This window comes from Aspergillus tanneri (genome assembly GCF_003426965.1).
Source record: "Aspergillus tanneri strain NIH1004 chromosome Unknown AapTan_8_pilon_pilon_pilon, whole genome shotgun sequence".
In the NCBI taxonomy this organism is placed as follows: Eukaryota; Fungi; Ascomycota; class Eurotiomycetes; order Eurotiales; family Aspergillaceae; genus Aspergillus; species Aspergillus tanneri.
The window spans coordinates 788329-808310 of NW_022984635.1; the positions used below are offsets into that span (position 1 = coordinate 788329).

The following is a 19982-nucleotide window of genomic DNA, read 5'->3' on the forward strand; positions in this document are numbered from 1 at the left end:
CGCCCGAGCGTATTATACATATCCTTTTCTTCTGTATCCACTATCGGAACACCAGAAACAGTACAGAACAATGACAATGGCGCAAACAACAGAAACCATCTCAGCATCAATGCCCTTCCCAGCCCGACAGTCCACTCAGGAAGAAGCCTCGCAGAGAGCCAAAGTGAAGATGGGAACTCCCCGACCCCCGGTGTTCGAGGATAAGTTGAAAGAGCGTGAATACCTCAAGGGACGACTAGCTGCTGCGTTTCGCATCTTTGGAAAGAACGGCTACGACGAGGGTATCCATTAACATCACAATACTTTGATACAATATATTCTCATACTGATGTGATGTACAGGAGTAGCCGGACACATCACGCTGCGCGACCCAGTAGACCCCAAAACCTTCTGGGTGAACCCATTCGGGGTTGCATTTTCACAGATCAAAGCCTCGGATCTGATCCAGGTGAATCACGCTGGGGAAGTGATTGACGGGGGCCCAGTTCGGATGCTCAATGCCGCTGCGTTCATGATCCATTCTGCGATCCACGAGGCCCGACCGGACGTGATATGTGCGGCGCACAGTCATAGTCTATATGGACGGGCGTTTTGCTCGCTCGGTCGGCCGTTGGATATCATCACTCAGGATGCTTGTGCTTTCTACGATGTATGCCACCATCCACCCAGTATGTATGTATTGTATCTGACTTAGGCAGGACCACATCCTGTACAAACAATTCAACGGTGTCGTCCTCGCCGAGGAAGAAGGGAAGAATATCGCCGCGACGTTGGGTGCTAAGAAGGCGGCTTTGCTTCAGAATCATGGTCTGTTGACGGTGGGTCGCACCGTCGAGGAAACTGTGTTTTGGTTCGTGAGTCTGGAGAAATGCTGCCATGCGCAGTTGCTGGCCGATGCGGCGGCGGCAGGACGGGGGGGAACAAGTGTGAAGATTGACGATGCAGATGCTGCGTTTACGTATAAAACCGTGAGGACTCCGGTGGCTGGGTGGTTCAGTGCGAAACCGCTGTTCGATGTGATTCATGAGGAGACGAGGGGGAGTTATTTGAACTGACTATGGTATTCATTTTATATTTATCAAGCTATTATGATCTTTGATTATTCTTCTCATAACTCTGATATAGATTATGATACTACTGTAGAGATCACTCCACCACCTCGAATCTCACCGACTTGTCCACCCCAAACACATCCCTCCAATCCTCAAACAACCTCCTCAACGCATCGACATACTGTTCCTGCAGTTCGTCGATATACTTCGGGTCCGGCTCCCACCGCTGCTGTGTCACAGGGATGGGATCCCCCACGACGACATTCACCGGTTTTTGAAAAGGAGAAAAGATCCCAAATCTCCCCGTTGAAAACGCGATCTTATGCCCAACAACCGTCTCCCACACCTTGGCCACAGACCTGACGAACCAGCCAGAATTCTTCACATCCACCCTCTCAAACAGGTCATTCTCGCCGAACGCAACAACAGGAACCAACTCGGCGCCCGTCTCAACCGCCACGCGCACAAACCCCTTCCGCACACGAACCACCACCTCCATCGTCCCCGGCCTAGCAATATTATACTCTCGACTCCCACCAACAATGATAGTGATCGCACGACCCATGCCCTGTTCATCGTGTCCCCCTTTTGTAAGATGTCGAATGCACGATTTCCGAGATACGCTGGCTAGACCCATGGAGAGGAGGTACTCGCGCAGCAGGGGCTGATGAAAGGATGAATCCTTCATGAGAAGAGTATTCGTGATTCCCGGGAACAGACGAGAGAAACTCTCCTCCCCGTCGGCGACAAGGACGCCCATCGCGCCACGGAAGATGATCCCGTGCGGATGGTATCCGAAGATGTATTTCTTGCGGGGGGAGAGCGCCGCGCTGCGGTAGAGCGTGATAGGGAAGTAGCGGACGAAAGTGTTCCAGATCCAGGATTTGCGGAAAACGTTGTTTCGCAGGGGCAGTGTCCCTAATGTGTGGGATTTCGCGAGAAATTTGATATAAATGATGTAGACGAGGACGGTGAGACGGAGACGAGGGATGAGAAGGAGTGAGTAGCCAAGGATGGGGAGGAAGAACCATGTATTGCACATCGTGGTGATCAGTATGCTTTGGGTGATGTCCTGAATACCGGATCTGCTCATATTAGACTAGGTATGCACAGGAGCTAAACCGTAGTATGATTAAAAACTCACCTGGAAGTTCCCTTCCCCTCTGTCTTGAGCTGCTGCGCCGTCTGAAGAACCATTCCCGAGCGATTCTTCACCTCGTACAGTGTACACTGGGGATCATCGATCTTGATCTCCGGCATGGCGAGTGCCATTTTGTCCGGATTGTGAGCGACTTCCACGATTTTCTCTGCCGCGGCCACCCGGCCCTCTTTGACGTGGCAGAGTTTAGAAAGCTGCATGGATTTCTCCTTATATGACGCATTACCCATGACGGTGGCGAGTGCCTGACTGAGCTCCTTTGCGCTGATATGCGGCGCGCAGCTCTTATTTCCATAGACGCCGATACCGAGCCACTCGGCGCGGGCAGCGTTCTCGTAACAATCCTGCCACGCAGGAAGAATAACATGGGGGACGCCATTTCTAGGATACCGTATTAGAACCCGTACATGAAGTATCTAGAAAGAATGAGGTGACTCACTGAATCGCCTCGTACCACGAATTCGCCCCCCCATGATGCACAGAGCAGACGACCTGACCAGTCTGCAACATCGCCATAGGCTCGACCTCAAACCACGGCGCAATACGCACCGCACCACTCTCCGTCTCTCTTTGCAGCGGCTCAATCGACCGAGAATACACATCGTCCTCGTCATGCGGATGTTTCGGCAATTTCCAGAGAACCTGCATAGACCCCCCTTTCCATCCATCCAGAAACATCTTGATCCCCGAGGCGAGCTCCCACGCGACGTCCGGGTCCGGCGCATACAGCGTACCGAGATTCACCAGGACGGTGGGAGCTTGAGACAGCCAGGATGCAAGCTCTGGATCCTGCTGCTGCACGGACGCGGTGGGTAGCAGGATCGGTCCACAGGGGAGTATATTCTCCGGGACGACGTCAAAGGGCCAGTCCAGCTCCTTCAGGGCAGGAGTTAGATGGATTCGTTCGGGACGCCAGGCGTCCGCGAACGGGAATCGGCCGTGGATTTTGTGTCGGATGCGCCAGTCGCGGATCTCGCGACGACGTCCGCTGCCGTGATACATGCGGGCGGTTTTGAGGCCGGCCAGGGCATTCAGAGGGATGATGTGCCAGGGGAGGGGGTATGGGAATCCGGTTCCGGGTCTAGTATATGTATATTAGCATGGACAGGCAAGCAGAGGAGAGGACATACAAAGGATACTTCCACAACGGCTCCGACCCCGGCTGCAGTCCCAACACGATATGACTGAGCGAGGTGGTATTGATGAGAATAGCCGTGTATCCAGCATTATAAGCCGCGTCTCGACCCTGCAGGAAGAAGAAATCGGCCGCGATGACGGATGGACAGACCTGACGGATAATGTCCCGACAGCTCTCGTAGATGTCGACATACTCTTCTTCTGTCCAGCCCCAGATATCCTCGCAGAGGGACTGGAAGCCGCGAACGGCGCCATGATAGCCGGGGGGATGGAAAGCCCCTCGTTTGCCTGTACGGATGAAGACGTCCGTGTTGGACGGGCCTCGCACGGCATGGAAATGGATGCGCGAGCGAAAGTCTTCATCGTAGGCGGCGGACTGATCCCTCAGTAATTTCTCAACGCGTCGTTCGAGGGCCGGAAAAGAGGCAATATGTACATCGATATCGCCTCGTAGTAACAGCTCATGGGTAATGGCTAGGATGATGTTGGTTTGGCCATGCTCGCTGTTGGCCAGGAATAGGACTTTGTGTGCCATGCTGAACGCTTAGTCCTTGGTACATACTACCTGACTGTAACTGTAACTCACGAAGTGAGGAGATAAATATACAACGTCTATTAATGGAATCATTAGATAAGATCCGAACCCCTGAATCCAAATTGGGCTTCGTGCCTCGTTTCGGGGGTTGAGTCTGACTAGTTTCGTGTGAGTCTGACTAGTTTGGTGTGAGTCTGTGTTTCGGGATGCGACGATCGCTCAAAATTGAGTGATTGCGGCATCAATGCATTCAGTCCGGGGTTAGACGAATTAATGAGGTTCGTCTTAGTGGAGATAGACCTAGTTAATACGTCAAGAATTTAGAATTGCTTCGGCTATAAAAAATACAATCTGACAGACTTTCATCTATCAGCGTTCAGCAATGGCACCGAAGGACTTTCCTGCCATGATCCAGATGGACATCCCGTCGATTTATTTTCCACTGCTGGCGGTGGTCTTAGTATGTGACAAAGTCATGATAGAGATCAATCGTACTGACTGCATAGATCCCCTGCGTGGCCATCATCCTGATCCAACTACAGCGCAAAAGTCCTACTATTCCGGGGGTTCCTGGATCCAGCCTCGACCTCCTCTTCTACGGTGTACACTTCCTCCTTCACTTTATTTCAGTTCACTCTAATAACTGAATATAGATTGGAACAAAATGGGCCTTCCTGACCGGCCGAAGCGCCTACAAGTTCCAATCCCTGCACGAATCCTACGGTAGCCATCTACACCACCCATGTATATACGTATCACACTAACAAAATATCCAGGAAAAACTGTCCGCTTCGCCCCCGGCCAAGCAACGACCAACACGATCAAAGCGCTACGGAACATCTACGGCAGCGGATCTAGCAAAGGTCCCAGTTTCCTGAAAACCGGATTCTACCGGAGCATATCGCGTCGGAATCTCTTCACAGCGACGGATCCGCACTACCACGCGCGAGTCCGGAAACTGTTCGGTCCCTCGCTGAGTCCCGGATGTATGAGCGCACACGCTGGCGTCGTGCGTGACTGCGTCCTGAGACTACATGGCGTGATTGTCGAGAAGCTGCAGTCAGAGACGGAGACAGGTACTCTGACATTGAATCGACTGCTGTATTGCCATTCGGTGGATACCGTTTCGGAGGTTCTTCTGGGGAAACCGTTGGGCTGTTTGCAGCGGGGGAAGCCGTATTTCTGGACGGAGCAGCTGCCGCGGATTTTCTTCTGGGCGATGGTGAGAGATCAGTTTCAGGGGTCAGGAGTGCCGACGGTGATGAAGTGGTTGTTGAGACGGATTCTACGGAAGGGAATTCGATTGAGGAGTGAGGAGGCGAGAATGAGGTTGATTCACGAGTATTCTCCCTTCTTCCTTCCTCATCTTACTAGAATCAAAAAAAAAACAAGACTAACTAGTATAGACAACTTCGCGCCTCCCATAGCCGTCGCGACGTGATGGTCGAAGTGATGGAACGCGCCGGCGACAGCGACTTACCGGAAGAAGAAATCGCGGAGAATTTCTCAGCCATAATGCTGGCAGGATTCCACACGACGCAGAACGCCTTGTGCGCGGCAATCTACTTCGTATTGACACACGAAGAGGCACATGTGAAACTGGTACAGGAGCTACGGTCGCAGTTTACCAGTGCCGAGGACCTCTCAGGGGAACGCGTGCAGCAGCTGCCGTATCTCAACGCTGTGATCGTCGAAGCTCTCCGATTGTATCCGCCTGTACCACTAGGAGGACCACGTGTTTCTCAGGGTGGTTATGTGGAGGGGACGTATATTCCGGAGGGGGTATGTATTTTTTTTTATGTACTTTTTTTATTTTTTGCTTTCCCTCTAATGGATGGATAGACGGAAATCTGCACCTCGTTATTCGCCCTCCACCGCAATCCCGAATATTTCCAATGCCCGGACGAATTCATCCCGGAACGATGGACGGAAGACAATGGTAGAGACAGAAAAGAAGCGGTCCAGCCGTTCCTGGTGGGCAGTCGATCCTGCATTGCCAAGTACTTTGCCAAACAGATGATGCAGATGACGCTTGCGGGGTTTTTCCTGGACTTTGATGCGCAGTACGTGGGAGGAGTGAAGGACTGGCAGCGTCAGAGCCGGTGTTATGCGTTTTGGGAGGTCCCTGATCTGACGGTGAAACTTCAGAGGGTTCCTAGTAGTTAACTGATACATTTTAGTCATAATAGTTAGAGAACATAGTTAGGGATATCCCTAGATCAGGCAATATTAGGGTATCCCTATTAGGAGCAGCTAAATCAGCCCCCTTAATACGCTCCGTTTTAAATAGATGGAACAGGGATCGGACAGCCACTCAGGGCTCAAGCGGATTGCCCAATTTTCAGCCAAATCATGCTTAATTAATTGAATCGACGACTGGAAATTGGTCCATGGTTCGTGCCGTCTCCATTATTGGGTCTGCGGCTAATAGAGTTTCAAGTTTTGGTTTCCGGACCATTCCTCGGTTGTTTGATCAGTGATACTATTCTTGTTCTCCTCGTATTCTGTAGTTGTAGAGTAATATCATCGGTGACAACAGACGGTATGGCGACAGTATGGAATACACAAAAGATATCCAGCTGAAGGAACTCCCCAAGGTACTCTCCACCCCGGATATAGTAATTCAGAGTAATCTAACAAGTCAGACTCCCACGGACACAACACTCTCGGACGAGGAGAGACGGATTCTTGAGAGACAGATTCATGTCCCCGTCCTCCAGGTCGGGTTCCTGGGTATATACCGCGATGCGAGTCGCACGGATCGAGCGATTCTCGCGGGGAGTGCTATCTTTGCGATAGTAGGTGGTGCAGCTCTCCCTCTATTTACAGTACGTATTCGATTTATCCATAGCAGAAGAGAGGATTAATATGGACAGTTACTATTTGGCAACCTCACATCCACATTCCGCGACATCACCACTCACACCATCACTTTCGACCATTTCCAGCACAAACTCTCTCAATACGCCTTGTACTTCGTCTACCTGGCCATTGCTGAATTCTTCACCATCGCCCTGGCCACCGTGGGATTCATCTACACGGGCGACCACGTCGTGCAGCGCATCCGCGTGGCGTATCTGCGCGCCATCCTCCGTCAGAACGTCGCTTTCTTCGACACCCTCGGCGCCGGCGAGGTGACCACTCGGATCACGGCGGACACGAATACCATCCAGGATGGGATCTCCGAGAAGGTCGGACTGACATTCACGGGGCTGTCGACGTTCGTGACGGCCTTCGTTATTGCCTATATCAAGTACTGGAAACTGGCGCTAATATGCAGCGCGACGCTGGTCGCCGTGCTGCTCATCATGGGTGTCTGTTCCACGGTGTCGGTAGTCTTCACGAAACAGGGTCTCGAGTTCCAAGGACGAGGGGCCAGTCTGGCAGAGGATATCCTGGACTCGATCCGGACGGTGGTGGCGTTCGATGCGCAGGAGGTATTGGCGAGGAAATATGAGACGCATCTGCGAGACGCGGAGAGACCCGGTATGAAGGCTCAGATGGCATTTGCTGTCATGGTGGGTGCGTTGCTGTGTGTCATGTATCTTAACTATGGATTGGGGTTCTGGATGGGATCACGGTTCCTGGTGGATGCTACAACGCATATCCAGGCTGGAGATGTGCTGACGATTCTCATGGCCATCATCCTGGGGTCGTATAATCTGGGCAATATCGCTCCGAATGGACAGGCCATGTCGAACGCTGTGGCGGCTGCTTCGAAATTATACAGCGTTGTTGATCGAGAGTCGCCGTTGGATCCGTCGTCTGAGCGGGGAATTCGACTTGGTCATGTCCAGGGGAATATCGTGTTGAAGCACATTCGTCATGTGTATCCGTCTCGACCAGACGTGGTTGTCGCGCACGATCTCAGCATCGACATACCAGCAGGGAAGACGACGGCGTTCGTTGGACCCTCTGGATCAGGGAAAAGCACCATCATCGCGCTCCTCGAACGATTCTACACTCCCGTTGCGGGAACCATCTTCCTTGATAGACACGATATCCAAACCTTCAACCTACGGTGGTTGCGCCAACAGATCTCCCTGGTATCGCAGGAACCACGACTATTCGCCACCAGCGTGGCGCAGAACATCCGGTTCGGATTGATCGGATCCAAATTCGAATACGAATCAGAGTCGAGAATCATGAATCGGATTCGCGACGCCGCGAGAATGGCCAACGCGCATGACTTCATCCAGGCGCTTCCTAACGGGTACGATACTAATATTGGCAGCTGTTCGCTGTCCGGAGGGCAGAAACAACGCATTGCCATTGCTAGAGCAATCGTCAAGGACCCCAAGATCCTGCTCCTGGACGAGGCGACGTCTGCGCTGGATACTAAATCCGAAGGACTGGTGCAGGCGGCGCTGGAGAAAGCCGCGCTGGGTCGGACGACGATCGTGATTGCTCATCGGCTATCCACTATCAAGGAGGCGCATAACATCGTGGTGTTGGTGAACGGTAGTATCGTGGAACAAGGACGTCATGCGCAGCTGATGCAGCGAGGAGGCGTCTACTTCGACATGGTGCAGGCGCAACAAATCCAGGAGAAGCATGACACGACCCCGTCTCCAATAATGCCATATAAGAGTTTCTTCTTGGAGGACCACGAGGATAAAGAACTCTCTGAGTATAATCCTTTTGAGGACTACGACTCAGACATCGAGTTATGGCCAGGTCCAGTGGACGCCAGACCATTCAAATCCCGACGATCCATGTTCATGCCAACAGGGATGAAACCCCCCAGCTACTCCATCTGGGCGTTGTTTAAATTCATCTCCAGTTTCAACCGTCCGGAATGGCCGGTTCTCCTCGTCGGACTGAGCGTATCCATCTTAGCAGGAGGCATCCAGCCATCGCAGGCCGTGCTGTTCGCAAAGGCCGTCAGCACGCTGAGTCTCCCCCCGATGGAATACCCCAAACTGCGCCACGACGCCAACTTCTGGTCCCTTATGTTCCTCATGATCGGCATCATTACTTTCTTCCTGTACGCCCTACAGGGCACGTCGTTTGCCTACGGCTCGGAAAAGATGATCTATCGCGCGCGCAGCCAGGCCTTCCGCGCCATGCTGCACCAGGAAATCTCCTTCTTCGACAGGGAAGACCACTCGACCGGAGCCTTGACGGCGACTCTGTCTGCGGAAACCAAACAATTAGCCGGAATCAGCGGCGTCACACTCGGCACCATCCTCATTGTATCCGTCAACCTAGTCGCCTCACTAACCGTTGCTGTAATCATGGGCTGGAAACTCGGTCTGGTCTGCATCTCCGCCGTCCCCGTCCTCCTTCTCTGCGGCTTCATCCGCGTCTGGATGCTCGATCGTCTCCAACGACGCGCCAAAAAAGCGTATCAGAAATCCGCCAGTTCCGCCTGCGAAGCAGCCTCCTCCATCCGCACGGTGGCATCTTTAACAATGGAGGACGAAATCCTGCAATCGTACGAGACACAGCTGCAGGACAGACTACGTAGGGACATCCTCCCCATTATCAAATCCTCTCTCCTCTACGCGAGCTCTCAGGCCCTGCCGTTCTTCTGCATGGCATTGGGTTTCTGGTACGGTGGCACGCTGGTCGGCCACGGCGAGTACACTCTTTTCCAATTCTACGTGTGTTTCAGCGAAGTGATCTTCGGAGCGCAAGCCGCGGGGACGATCTTCTCACATGCGCCGGACATGGGGAAGGCGAAACACGCCGCCACGGAATTTAAAATCCTTTTTGACTCTCGACCCCTATCCTCTCTGATGCAGAGAGGTCTACCAGTTGAAAACATTGAAGGAAGAGTAGAACTCCGCGAAGTGAGCTTCCGCTATCCCACGCGCGAAGAACAGCCTGTTCTGCGGAATGTGAACATCACCGTACATCCAGGTCAGTACGTGGCTTTGGTCGGCGCCAGCGGAAGCGGGAAGAGCACGATCGTGGCGCTGCTGGAGCGGTTCTACGAGGCTCAACGGGGAAGTATCCTTGTCGACGGACGAAATATTCTCACTTTGGATATCTCTGCGTATCGGAGTTATCTGGCGCTGGTTAGTCAGGAACCAGCGCTGTTTCAGGGTACAATAAAGGAGAATATACTCCTGGGGACGGGGAATCGATTTATTTCAGATTCTGCGTTGATCAAGGCGTGTCAGGATGCGAATATTTATGATTTCATCGTTTCGCTTCCGTATGTATTAAATCCCTACCCTGTGAAGGTACCAATGCTGATGAGATAGTGACGGGTTTAACACTATTGTCGGAAGTAAAGGAGGTATGCTCTCCGGCGGCCAGAAACAGCGCATTGCTATCGCAAGAGCCCTCATTCGCGATCCCAAGATCCTCCTACTGGACGAGGCGACGTCGGCGCTAGACTCGGAGTCGGAAAAGGTCGTGCAGGCGGCGCTGGACACCGCGGCGAGAGGACGTACGACCATTGCGGTTGCGCATCGACTGAGCACGATCCAGCGGGCGGATTGTATCTACGTGTTAGATCAGGGGGAGGTCACAGAATATGGAACGCATGAGGAGTTATTGCGTCAGAGGGGGAGGTACTTTGAGTTGGTGAACATGCAGAATTTGGGATGACTTATTGATTAATGATTAGTGTAATATATCTTGGATTATATTGATCCGTAACAGTAGGATTTCGCCGGACTAAAGCTCTAGTAGGATAATCTGATATTGATAATCCGGTAGGGTTGTAGAATAATCAGTACCGTTAAAAGTCTCCGTCGGATGAGAGTCACTCCCGATCAGGGTCACTCGGATAAGACTCGATTATCAACGGAATTGAATCGGATTGAATTATTCGGCAATCTCCGAGACATTCGATTTTTCTGGATCAAGATGTGGATCCAGATTGTTCCATGGATGGGCCTGGCCAGTTATGGCACTGTGACTAATAAGATAACTAATCATTCAGTAGTTAACACATAAACGGCATATACGATGCTTAAGGTATTCTCGAGATTTCTCAGGATTTTCTGAATACTAGCAATTGCTCAACAGATACAAGACCAAAAATGAGCATCACATACGACGTCTTCCGCGGCTCTCCCGAGGGCAAAATTCTCCCTGACAAAGTCCAAGTCACCTCGCTCGGCCACGGGCAAGTCTTCATTGAAACCACACACTCGGGACTCTGCGGCACCGACGAGCACTATCTGAAGTCGAACGTGGTTTTGGGCCATGAGGGAATCGGAATTGTTAAAGCGATTGGACCAGGCGTCACCTCTGTGAAGGTGGGAGATCGTGTAGGATTCGGGTTTTTTCACGAGATTTGCGCCGCATGCGACAATTGTTCTACCGGTTTCTCCCTCTTTATTCCCTAGTGTTAACTATCTGAAAATCCTGTTCACTGACTGCTGACGCAGGATGGGATCAATACTGCCGCGAGGGCAAACGTTACGGCGTCCACGACTTCAACAACGGTACATTCAGCCAAGGCGCCATCTGGGACGTAAAATGTGTCTTCCCCATTCCGGAGAGTCTCAGCTCCGTAGACGCTGCGCCTTTGATGTGCGCCGGCGCGACTGTATGGACCGTCCTGACGGAGTACGGCATCCGATCAACAGAGCGGGTAGGAATCATGGGTATTGGTGGCCTGGGCCATATCGCGATCAAACTGGCCGCCGCAATGGGATACAACGTAGTCGTGCTGTCTAGCTCCGAGGGCAAGAGACAGGAGGCGATGGATTACGGCGCCTCGGAGTATCATGTCTGGCGATCGGGACAGGAACCTCCGAGCAATTTTCGGCCGGTGAAACATCTGCTGCTATGTGGGAATGCGGGGGTGGATTATCCTTCGTGAGTACATCATATATGGTATATATGGTACGGTATGGTAAGCTGATAAGTGAAGTCTCATTCCTCTCGTGGATTCCCGCGGGAGTATCTATCCATTGACGGTGGCGTCGGAGCCCGCTCAGGTTCCCATGATCGATCTGGTGGCGAAAGGTATCCGGGTACAGGGATCGTTGGTGGCATCGAGAGAGAGTATTCGTACATTGCTGGAGTTTGCAGCCAGGAAGAAAGTCCTGCCGACAGTGATGACATTTCCGTTGACGGCGACGGGAATTGAAAATGCGATGTTGACGTTGAGAAATGGGAAGATGCGCTATCGGGGGGTCTTGGTTCGGGATTAGTGTGGAAACAGAAAATATACGAAAGTGTACAATATCAGAAGTTTGAATATCATCAGTAGATAAGTTATTTAGCTATATGACTATAGAATTACTAAGATGACCCACTCAAACTTACTTCGTCTCTCTTTCTCTCACAATCTCAGTGGAGTCGGTTTTCTGAATTATGTAGTTAAATATACTCTGGTCTATCTAGTCCTTTCGTTATTCTATAAACTGGCAGTTATTATAGTGGATCTTACTATTAAAATCACTGGAATAGGCCAGAGTACGTCAAAGCTATCTAGTCGACAATTTTTACGAACACCCAGACCTATATATGCAGACTAAGCTATACGGAGCAATATTCAATCAATCTTCTAGGTCTTGATACTTTTACTAATAAAGTTCGCCTAAGAATAAAGCACACTATTTTATAGGCCCCTTAGACTAGTGGCTCTGGTGGTTTGATAAGCAAATGGCTGGTCGAAATACGACTCTTTTAATGGATAATTCCTCTGCACATAAATCAGCCGTTGAAGCAGTTAATTCCTCTGGCTTTAAGCTTTAAAATAAGCTTATTATATAGCTTCCTGCAAACTCTACAAGCAAATTTCAACCGTCTAATCAAGGCATAATCTACTGTTGGAAGACATATTGGAGACAATTCTGGATTCAATATATGGTCAAAGAATATAATAAAGGTAGAGATCCGCTTGATTTAATGGATATTTAAAAGCAATACGGTGCGATCTTCATGCCTGGCGGTATAATATTACAAGCCAAATGATTTAAAATTGCTTTAAAAAAGCATCGATTCTATGCCTGCTTATACTACGTAAGTTGAGCCTGGTATTATAACAGATATTGAAGCCTCTTTTGCACGCTTAAAGATAGTATCGCCATTAAAAATCTTATGGACATCAAAGCATTTCTTTATCCAGCACGAACAGGTACAGGACACTGCAGATCATCTGGATGATTAAATTCTTGCAAAATTTGACTCCAAAGAGGAAGATAATGAGGATTCTGATAAAGAAATGGAAGAGATACCTCTTATTTCTTTAAATGAGGCGCTCGAAGCGCTTTAAAAGCTACGGTTATATAAAGAACAGCAGGTAGTTGGATCAAAAAGTCTGATACATAAGCTAAATCATCATGAAGATTTTTTATAGGCTCGAATAATTGATTCCCAAGCTCAGCCTAATATCAGGCAATGTTTTAGTGCTTAGTTTTATGCATTTTGGGCCAAATATATGGTGTTTTATATATAAAATTGATATAGTGAATTCCTCGATATAACGAGAATATTTACCGGTATTATTTATTTCGCTATATTGAGGTTATACTGTAGATGGAGTGAGCTCACCCCGGTTCACCCAGGCCGCACGACTTGCTCACTAGTCACCCAGCTGAAGATCTTAATACCAGCTATCTTACTGTACAGGATCAGAGATTGGCTCAAGCTATCACTTCAAACACCGGCGCTCTTGGCAGCCCAGCGTGGCCAGCAAAATATTGCTGCCTGGACAGACCCTCAGCAGTGGTCAGAAATGGTGATGGCTAACAGATACCGAATATACCCTTCACAATATTATTATATCATGTTTGAATACCACAATTAGATAATAATATTAAAGCTTCTATCCTGATCTTCTATTTATTCAGCCCTGTAGACTCTCCGCATCCTATGGGTGGTGGTGTCCAAAGTCATCTGGGCTGCCTTTCGTAATGGGCTCCTCTTTGAGCTTGTGTGGCACCTTTACTGCCGTAGGTATATCAGCTTGAGTGGGCCTTTTAATGAGATCTATATCTCGTTTCCAAAAATCTAAAGAAAAAAGATACTCCCAGCAAGCAAACCAGCCAGTCATTTGCTAGCAGGGAAGTAGCACCCATGTCAGCCAAAGCCACTACGCCAACGAAGACCATTTCTTATGCTTGTCGCGAGGCTGAAACGGCCACGTATAAAGCCCGGGTTTCTCCCTTACTCCAGTTATCCATAGGTACTGAAGTTGCTCTTCAAGGTGTATTAGCAAGGAAAGCCACGTCGTGCACTCATTAGACAATATTCATACTCTCTCCCTTCCCAATGTCAAACTCATATGACTATACTGTTGGCTGGATTTGCGCTATCGAGACTGAGTATATTGCTGCCAGAGTATTCCTCGATGAAGAATACCAAAAGCCAAAGGTGACTTCTCGAAATGCATTTACTGTGGGCCGGATTGGAGATCATAATGTGGTTATTGTTCTTCTACCTATCGGAGAATACGGCACGGCGTCCTCCGCTAGAGCAGCAGAAGATATGGCGCACAGCTTTCCCAATATTCGGATTGGCCTCATGGTTGGCACTGGTGGCGGCGTGTACAGCCCAGAGCACGATATTCGCCTAGGTGATATTGTTGTGAGCGTTCCGGAAAATGGACAAGGCGGTGTTTTCCAGTACGATTTTGGCAAGACAATACAAGGCCAAAAATTTCAGTGGACTGGGTTTCTGAACCAGCCTCCCACTGTCCTTCGCTCAGCAGTTGGTGAACTTAAGGCGCGGTATGAAAGCGATGGCCACTCTCTGAATGACCTGATAACTCAAGCTCTTGCAAAGAAGCCACGACTGCGGAAAAAGTTTAGTCGCCCTAACGAGGTCAATGATCGGCTTTACCGAAGCGACATTATCCACCCTCACAATTGCGAAGTGAGCTGTGCTGAGCATTGTGGTAATGATGAGTCCCGTCTCATCTCAAGACACGTGCGCACCGAAGAAGAGGATAATCCCAAGATTCACTATGGCCTTATTGCATCTGCTAACCAGTTAATGAAAGATGCTTCGGTTCGCGATATACTGAGTATGGAAAAGGATGTGTTATGCTTTGAGATGGAAGCCGCTGGGCTAATGAATAATCTTCCTTGTTTGGTAATCCGCGGAATTTGTGACTATGCAGACTCCCATAAAAATGATGACTGGCAAGGATATGCAGCAATGGCTGCAGCTGCATATACGATGGATCTACTACGTCAGGTTGGTCCCCTCGAAGATGTGAAGAGGATTAGAGATAGTCTTTCATCAGGTTAGTAGTGAATCTGGTATCGGTTGAGTGTATTTAATCAAAACTCATGTTAACAACCTCAAGTTCAGCAAGATGTACAAGGAGTCCTGCAGATAGCTCAAGAAATGAGTACAACTATTCGCAAGCAAAGCCAGCGCGAATACCAGAGAGAGTTCCGAGAGATAATTGGCGCACAACTGCAAATCATGCTGCATATCAGAATGACACTATTGCTAGATCTGCAAATGGGACTGGGGAATATAAATTCGGCTAAGTTTCAACATTGGCTTAAACAACCAAGCCACACACTTTTCTATCCAGGTATAGCAGGCGCAGGTAAGACTATTTTAATGTTATCCGCTATCTCTAGAATACACTCAAGGAGAGCAATGCAGTTGGTATTGCATACCTCTAGTGCGATATCCAGCGACTGCAGAAGCAAAGTTCTGTAGGCCTTATTCTTAGCTTGCTAAAGCAGCTGGCTATCGCAGCTGCGGCCTGAAGCATAAAACTCATATTTAATATCTCGATAAGTGCCATTAATAACACCACAATAGTGGTTGTTCGAGAGATCTTTAATTATCTGTCCCATTGGCTTCACCCAACTGACTGCATAGCTTCTAATATTCAGACAGGCACTTGCAGTCGTAATGTACATGCAGACATCAGCCGGGAGGCGCTTCTCAAGATCAACATCGGTAATATTGCTGGTTACATCCATCAAAATAACTGAGCATACTCAGGATACTCAATACCATTCTCATCAGTAAAATTAATTTGGTGCCATCGGCCCGGTAGGGGCTGCCCATTGATAGAAATAAGCGATGGCGATCCAACAGCTAAGATTGGTAAAGATAAGGCGATTGCCGAGACTGCAGTCTTCATAGGCAATATAGTACTGGTAGGTGTTGAAAAAGATTAAAGTATATATAATAAATAAGGGACAGTATCGAAAAATAAATTGAGAAATTCCTTGTGTAGGCATGACGAATTGCTGTTTCCTAAGATGTGGGATCTAGGAATCAGCGTCTTATTTATACTTTAAGTACAACTAAAATATACTAACCTTCACTTCTTTCTGTGATAATATGTATCTGTTGTATAGACAGACGTCAATAGTTTGTCTAGGGTAATGAATTTTTAGTGGAGCGACAGAGATCTTAAATGAAACAAGGTCTCCTCTATATGAGGGATTTTTTTTACTTTACTAAATTCAGTTAACTCCACTGGAGATGTACTAGCTGCTCTGTAATGCCATTAAGACAGCCTCCCCTGGAGACAGAGAGTCGGTGAATGCTACATTAGTGGATCCATGCTTTCCTTATTCCAGAATATCCCTATAGGTATACACCTCCAGACCTTGCACAAAGATAAATACAAAAAAGTGTATAGTGAATCTGTGAGTGAGTTCATCTGGAGTATAAAGAACAAGCCGTAAACCCTTGCCACTGTAAATTTGACCCTTGTAATCTCCTCGCATCTCACCATAGTGGAAGATATAGTTGCTTTTCATATACTTGGGCAGGGGTATGACGCTGAACAAACTCATAGGTACTATTCTCCTGACGTTACATCATGGAAACTAGTAGCGCATGCCAAGGTGACTATTAAAAGCGGGCGAAGTCAATCCCTGTCATGAGCCAACGTGTCGAATTGACCATTGCACTCAAAAAGTGTCCAGAGACTAATTCAGGGATGGTGCGGTAATTTTTCTTGGTTGACATAAGACTTTACTGTGGACTGTTGTTCTTTGGCATGCAGTAGAGGGGAACTTCTACAATATATACAGGAATGAAAGCGATTTATTAGGATCTAGGCCCCACTGCAAGCTCATGTACTAAGGTTCTAAGAGCCTAAAACGATCACGGTTGGAGCTTGCCTAGGTTGGCAGCTATAGTAACTAGCGTAACCAGAAAGCGAGAGTTCCACCTATCCCATGTAAAATGCCCAGTTTTACACCCCACATATCTCAGCAACAACAGACCAAGAGAAACCGTAGTTTGTTATATGTATTGTGCTATACTATAAATTAATAACTTAGACATAGTGTCAAGGGCTGAACCCGTAGGACCTGTCGCAAGCTGCGCCTGTATAAGATAAGATACGTAGGACCTCTATAGAACAGGTCCTCCCCCATGTGACCCCGGGCCGTGACCGCCATCCACGCCCCCTGATTCGGCTGCACGTTTGCAATAACATGACTCTCTGCGCGCACGCTCATACGTCCTCGCCAGTTTTCTCGCGAGTTCACGGGCGAACGACCACTGGACGGTCCACGTCCGCTCCCTCTGCGTAAAACCGATCCAGCCCACAAGTTCCATTCGTCCACCGGCTCAGTGGGTGATGTGTTTCCCGCGCACGGTCTGTTACTGGATCCACGCACCTGCTCACCACTCAGCGGTTGGCGTGGCATCTACGGGGATGGAGCCACACGGAGATAGAGTGCGGTGCTGGGAAGGGAGATCCTTGCTTCTACGCACTTTTTACCGGGGGAGGGGGACGCCCTATCTGTATATACAAATGGGACAACGGGGATCACGTAGCGTCCGTCACAAGAATGTGCAACTCGTATTGCTCGGCTTCGCCTTCGCAGCAATCGGCGCATATTATTGGTCCGCTTATTGCGATCACATGACCCCTCGCAGTCTGAGAATCTGCACAGCTCTTCCCTCTTCACCTTTTTACTTTCTTCTTCCCAGCGATTCCTCTTTGTGTATATCTGGTCACTAGATAGCAAGGCATTTAGCCCCCTTACAAAAAAGACTGTTTTATATGGAGTATAGAGGTGGAACTCTCGCTTTCCGGTTATGTTATATTATACTTCAATTAGTCAACAGAGCTCCACTCTAAGCTTAGTTTTCTGCCTAACTGTATATTTTTTTAATTTGTTAAGAGTTAGGTGTTAAACAGACTTGCTACCATATGTCCTGCCTTAGTCGGTACTCTACTATTTCTGCTATATTATTTCAGAATCACAATGGACTCATCGCAGTGACATGTGTGCGGGTGGAATCAGAAATACGGCCAGGGAGCCTACACTTCTCAACTACGGCCAGTAGGACCATCTTTTGGCCCGATACATGGTTACATCTTGTGCCTTTCTGGCGTAAACATGGAATCGGTTGTCGTTTATATTCTGCTATACATATAGCTTGCACTTACGTCCATGCCTAGACGCAAGCGGTCTGTCATTGAACCTGTTCGTGATGGATACCAACCAGTATTGTTCTCTCTGTAAAACAATATTAAGACATCAAAATAATCGCAAAAGATACAAATAAGGGGGTTAGGCTTTGAAAAGCGATTCTCTCTATAAAACGTACAAGAAAGTAGAGCGGTATACCTAGCTTCACATAGTATTTGCTTGACCAAGCTGGCTCTTACGGCCGGTTCTCAAGCCAGAATAAGAATGGATTGTGCCCCGTTAAGTCTGGAGGTATACCTATAGGGATATTCTGGAATAAGGAAAGCATGGATCCACTAAATGTAGCATTCACTAACTCTCTGTCTCCAGGGTAGGTCTTTTGTAAAGGGCTGGGACCAGTTTGACTTCTCAGGCCTATTGTCCCTATTGGCCCTCGATCCAGATCCCACAGCACTAATAGTACAAACACCACCTGAAATTAGCGGCCCGAGAATTAGAAAGGTCTGGAACTCACGCGCTGGCCGAAGAAGATGTACATCGAAGACCTGGCCGAGTTCTTCGACTGCGGCTGGCTGCGGATTTAGTTATTGCTCTTCTTCTGCCAGCTAGCAGCTATCATTGCAAGCTGTCTGAAGGCGCTCCTGGACCTTCGCTATCAAGACATTGTGCTGACATTGACCCGAGATCCAGGAGGAGGATGTGCGCGACTGTTTATTTTCCTAAAGCCGGAGTTTACTACGAGATTTCTTGGCAAGAAGCCTCCATAAGTGTCCTTGATTCTGTGCCTCCATGGGAGCTAGCCTGCTAGCTAGATTGGATAGGAGCCACTTCAAAGTCCCTGAAATCATCTTTAATCCAACTCTGGTCTTTAGTCCGCATGGTTGTCACCTGGACAAGCTCTTCAAGGGCTTCAAGATGATTTCTACAACAGGTCCGGTGCTAGACTGCCCGGAACAATCTTTATAACCTTCAGGTACTTAACAGCCTTGGACAGCAGGAGCTGAAATTAAAACACAAGATTTAAGTAATTTGCTAGGCGGTCCGGGAAAACAGCGGAATATTAGATTACCCTAGACAAGCAGCTGACGGCGTTAAAAGTACGATCTTAGATATTTCGAGGGAGAGAGAGATCACAGGCGTCGTACAGATTACCAAGCTGTACCTTCTTCGATATGTTGTGGCCGAGGCTTTTGACGGCAGTGGTGAGCATTACTCGGTTCCCCGGCCGGCAGGATTGCTAACCCACTGGATAGAAGAGATTACCGGCTCTCTCCAGAACGTCATGCTACAGGACAGATATCCGCACCTTCACCTGACATTACAAGTGGATGTCGAGGTCGATGTCCAGGGCATCATCCGCAAAACAGGTTCTCAAACACTGTTGGTGCGATTTGTTTGTTTTAGTACGTTGATTGACACGGATGGAACGTATAAACTCTCTACCGAAGAATCCAAGCCCCTTAATGAACTCCAGGTGGTACGTGCACGGCAGGATACAGTCACGAACGCAAGCGGAAGTGGGAAGATCGTAAAGCCAAGTTGGAACGCACCAATTTGGATTGTCAAGCCGCCTTTGGCCACCTTGACTGAAGGAGCGTTTTCCGAGTAACAGCGTCAGCGGAGGGAGAAGCTGCCACTTTTCCACGATCAGACAGCCGAAGCAAAGCGGAGGTATAACAAGCTGTCTGTGAACTGCATAACAAGAGCAATAACAGTAGAACTAATAGATTCATAAAGCGGTATAAAAACAAGCAGCCCGTGATTAACGTTAAACGGAAGTTGGCAGGGAAGCTGGTAGACACCAAGGTAATAGG

The 19982-nt window shown here is 48.9% G+C and overlaps 7 protein-coding genes across 7 annotated transcripts; 6 read left to right on the forward strand and 1 right to left on the reverse strand.

Moving 5' to 3' along the window:
• Window positions 1-76: 76 nt before the first annotated feature.
• On the forward strand, window positions 77-1055 carry ATNIH1004_010881 (class II aldolase/adducin family protein; the record flags this gene model as incomplete). The annotated part of the gene is made up of 3 exons (XM_033575449.1): window positions 77-281; window positions 342-649; window positions 699-1055. The coding sequence occupies 3 exons, from the start codon at window positions 77-79 to the stop codon at window positions 1053-1055; spliced, it is 870 nt and encodes a 289-aa protein (XP_033421304.1).
• A 91-nt stretch (window positions 1056-1146) lies between these two features.
• ATNIH1004_010882 (Diacylglycerol acyltransferase family) lies at window positions 1147-3883 on the reverse strand (the record flags this gene model as incomplete). The annotated part of the gene is made up of 4 exons (XM_033575450.1): window positions 1147-2137; window positions 2197-2592; window positions 2651-3292; window positions 3342-3883. The coding sequence occupies 4 exons, from the start codon at window positions 3881-3883 to the stop codon at window positions 1147-1149; spliced, it is 2571 nt and encodes an 856-aa protein (XP_033421305.1).
• Window positions 3884-4265: 382 nt separating this feature from the next.
• Window positions 4266-6049, forward strand: ATNIH1004_010883 (cytochrome P450; the record flags this gene model as incomplete). The annotated part of the gene is made up of 6 exons (XM_033575451.1): window positions 4266-4343; window positions 4390-4485; window positions 4537-4606; window positions 4660-5212; window positions 5290-5665; window positions 5726-6049. The coding sequence occupies 6 exons, from the start codon at window positions 4266-4268 to the stop codon at window positions 6047-6049; spliced, it is 1497 nt and encodes a 498-aa protein (XP_033421306.1).
• A 389-nt stretch (window positions 6050-6438) lies between these two features.
• On the forward strand, window positions 6439-10444 carry MDR1_4 (putative ABC multidrug transporter; the record flags this gene model as incomplete). Its single annotated transcript, XM_033575452.1, has 4 exons — window positions 6439-6480; window positions 6529-6711; window positions 6760-10046; window positions 10096-10444. 4 exons carry the CDS (start codon window positions 6439-6441, stop codon window positions 10442-10444), a joined length of 3861 nt encoding a protein of 1286 aa, XP_033421307.1.
• A 437-nt stretch (window positions 10445-10881) lies between these two features.
• On the forward strand, window positions 10882-12003 carry ATNIH1004_010885 (NAD(P)-dependent alcohol dehydrogenase; the record flags this gene model as incomplete). Its single annotated transcript, XM_033575453.1, has 3 exons — window positions 10882-11167; window positions 11233-11665; window positions 11721-12003. 3 exons carry the CDS (start codon window positions 10882-10884, stop codon window positions 12001-12003), a joined length of 1002 nt encoding a protein of 333 aa, XP_033421308.1.
• A 2065-nt stretch (window positions 12004-14068) lies between these two features.
• On the forward strand, window positions 14069-15049 carry ATNIH1004_010886 (uncharacterized protein; the record flags this gene model as incomplete). Its single annotated transcript, XM_033575454.1, has 1 exon — window positions 14069-15049. One exon carries the CDS (start codon window positions 14069-14071, stop codon window positions 15047-15049), a length of 981 nt encoding a protein of 326 aa, XP_033421309.1.
• Window positions 15050-19450: 4401 nt separating this feature from the next.
• Window positions 19451-19758, forward strand: ATNIH1004_010887 (uncharacterized protein; the record flags this gene model as incomplete). The annotated part of the gene is made up of 2 exons (XM_033575455.1): window positions 19451-19571; window positions 19643-19758. The coding sequence occupies 2 exons, from the start codon at window positions 19451-19453 to the stop codon at window positions 19756-19758; spliced, it is 237 nt and encodes a 78-aa protein (XP_033421310.1).
• Window positions 19759-19982: the final 224 nt, after the last annotated feature.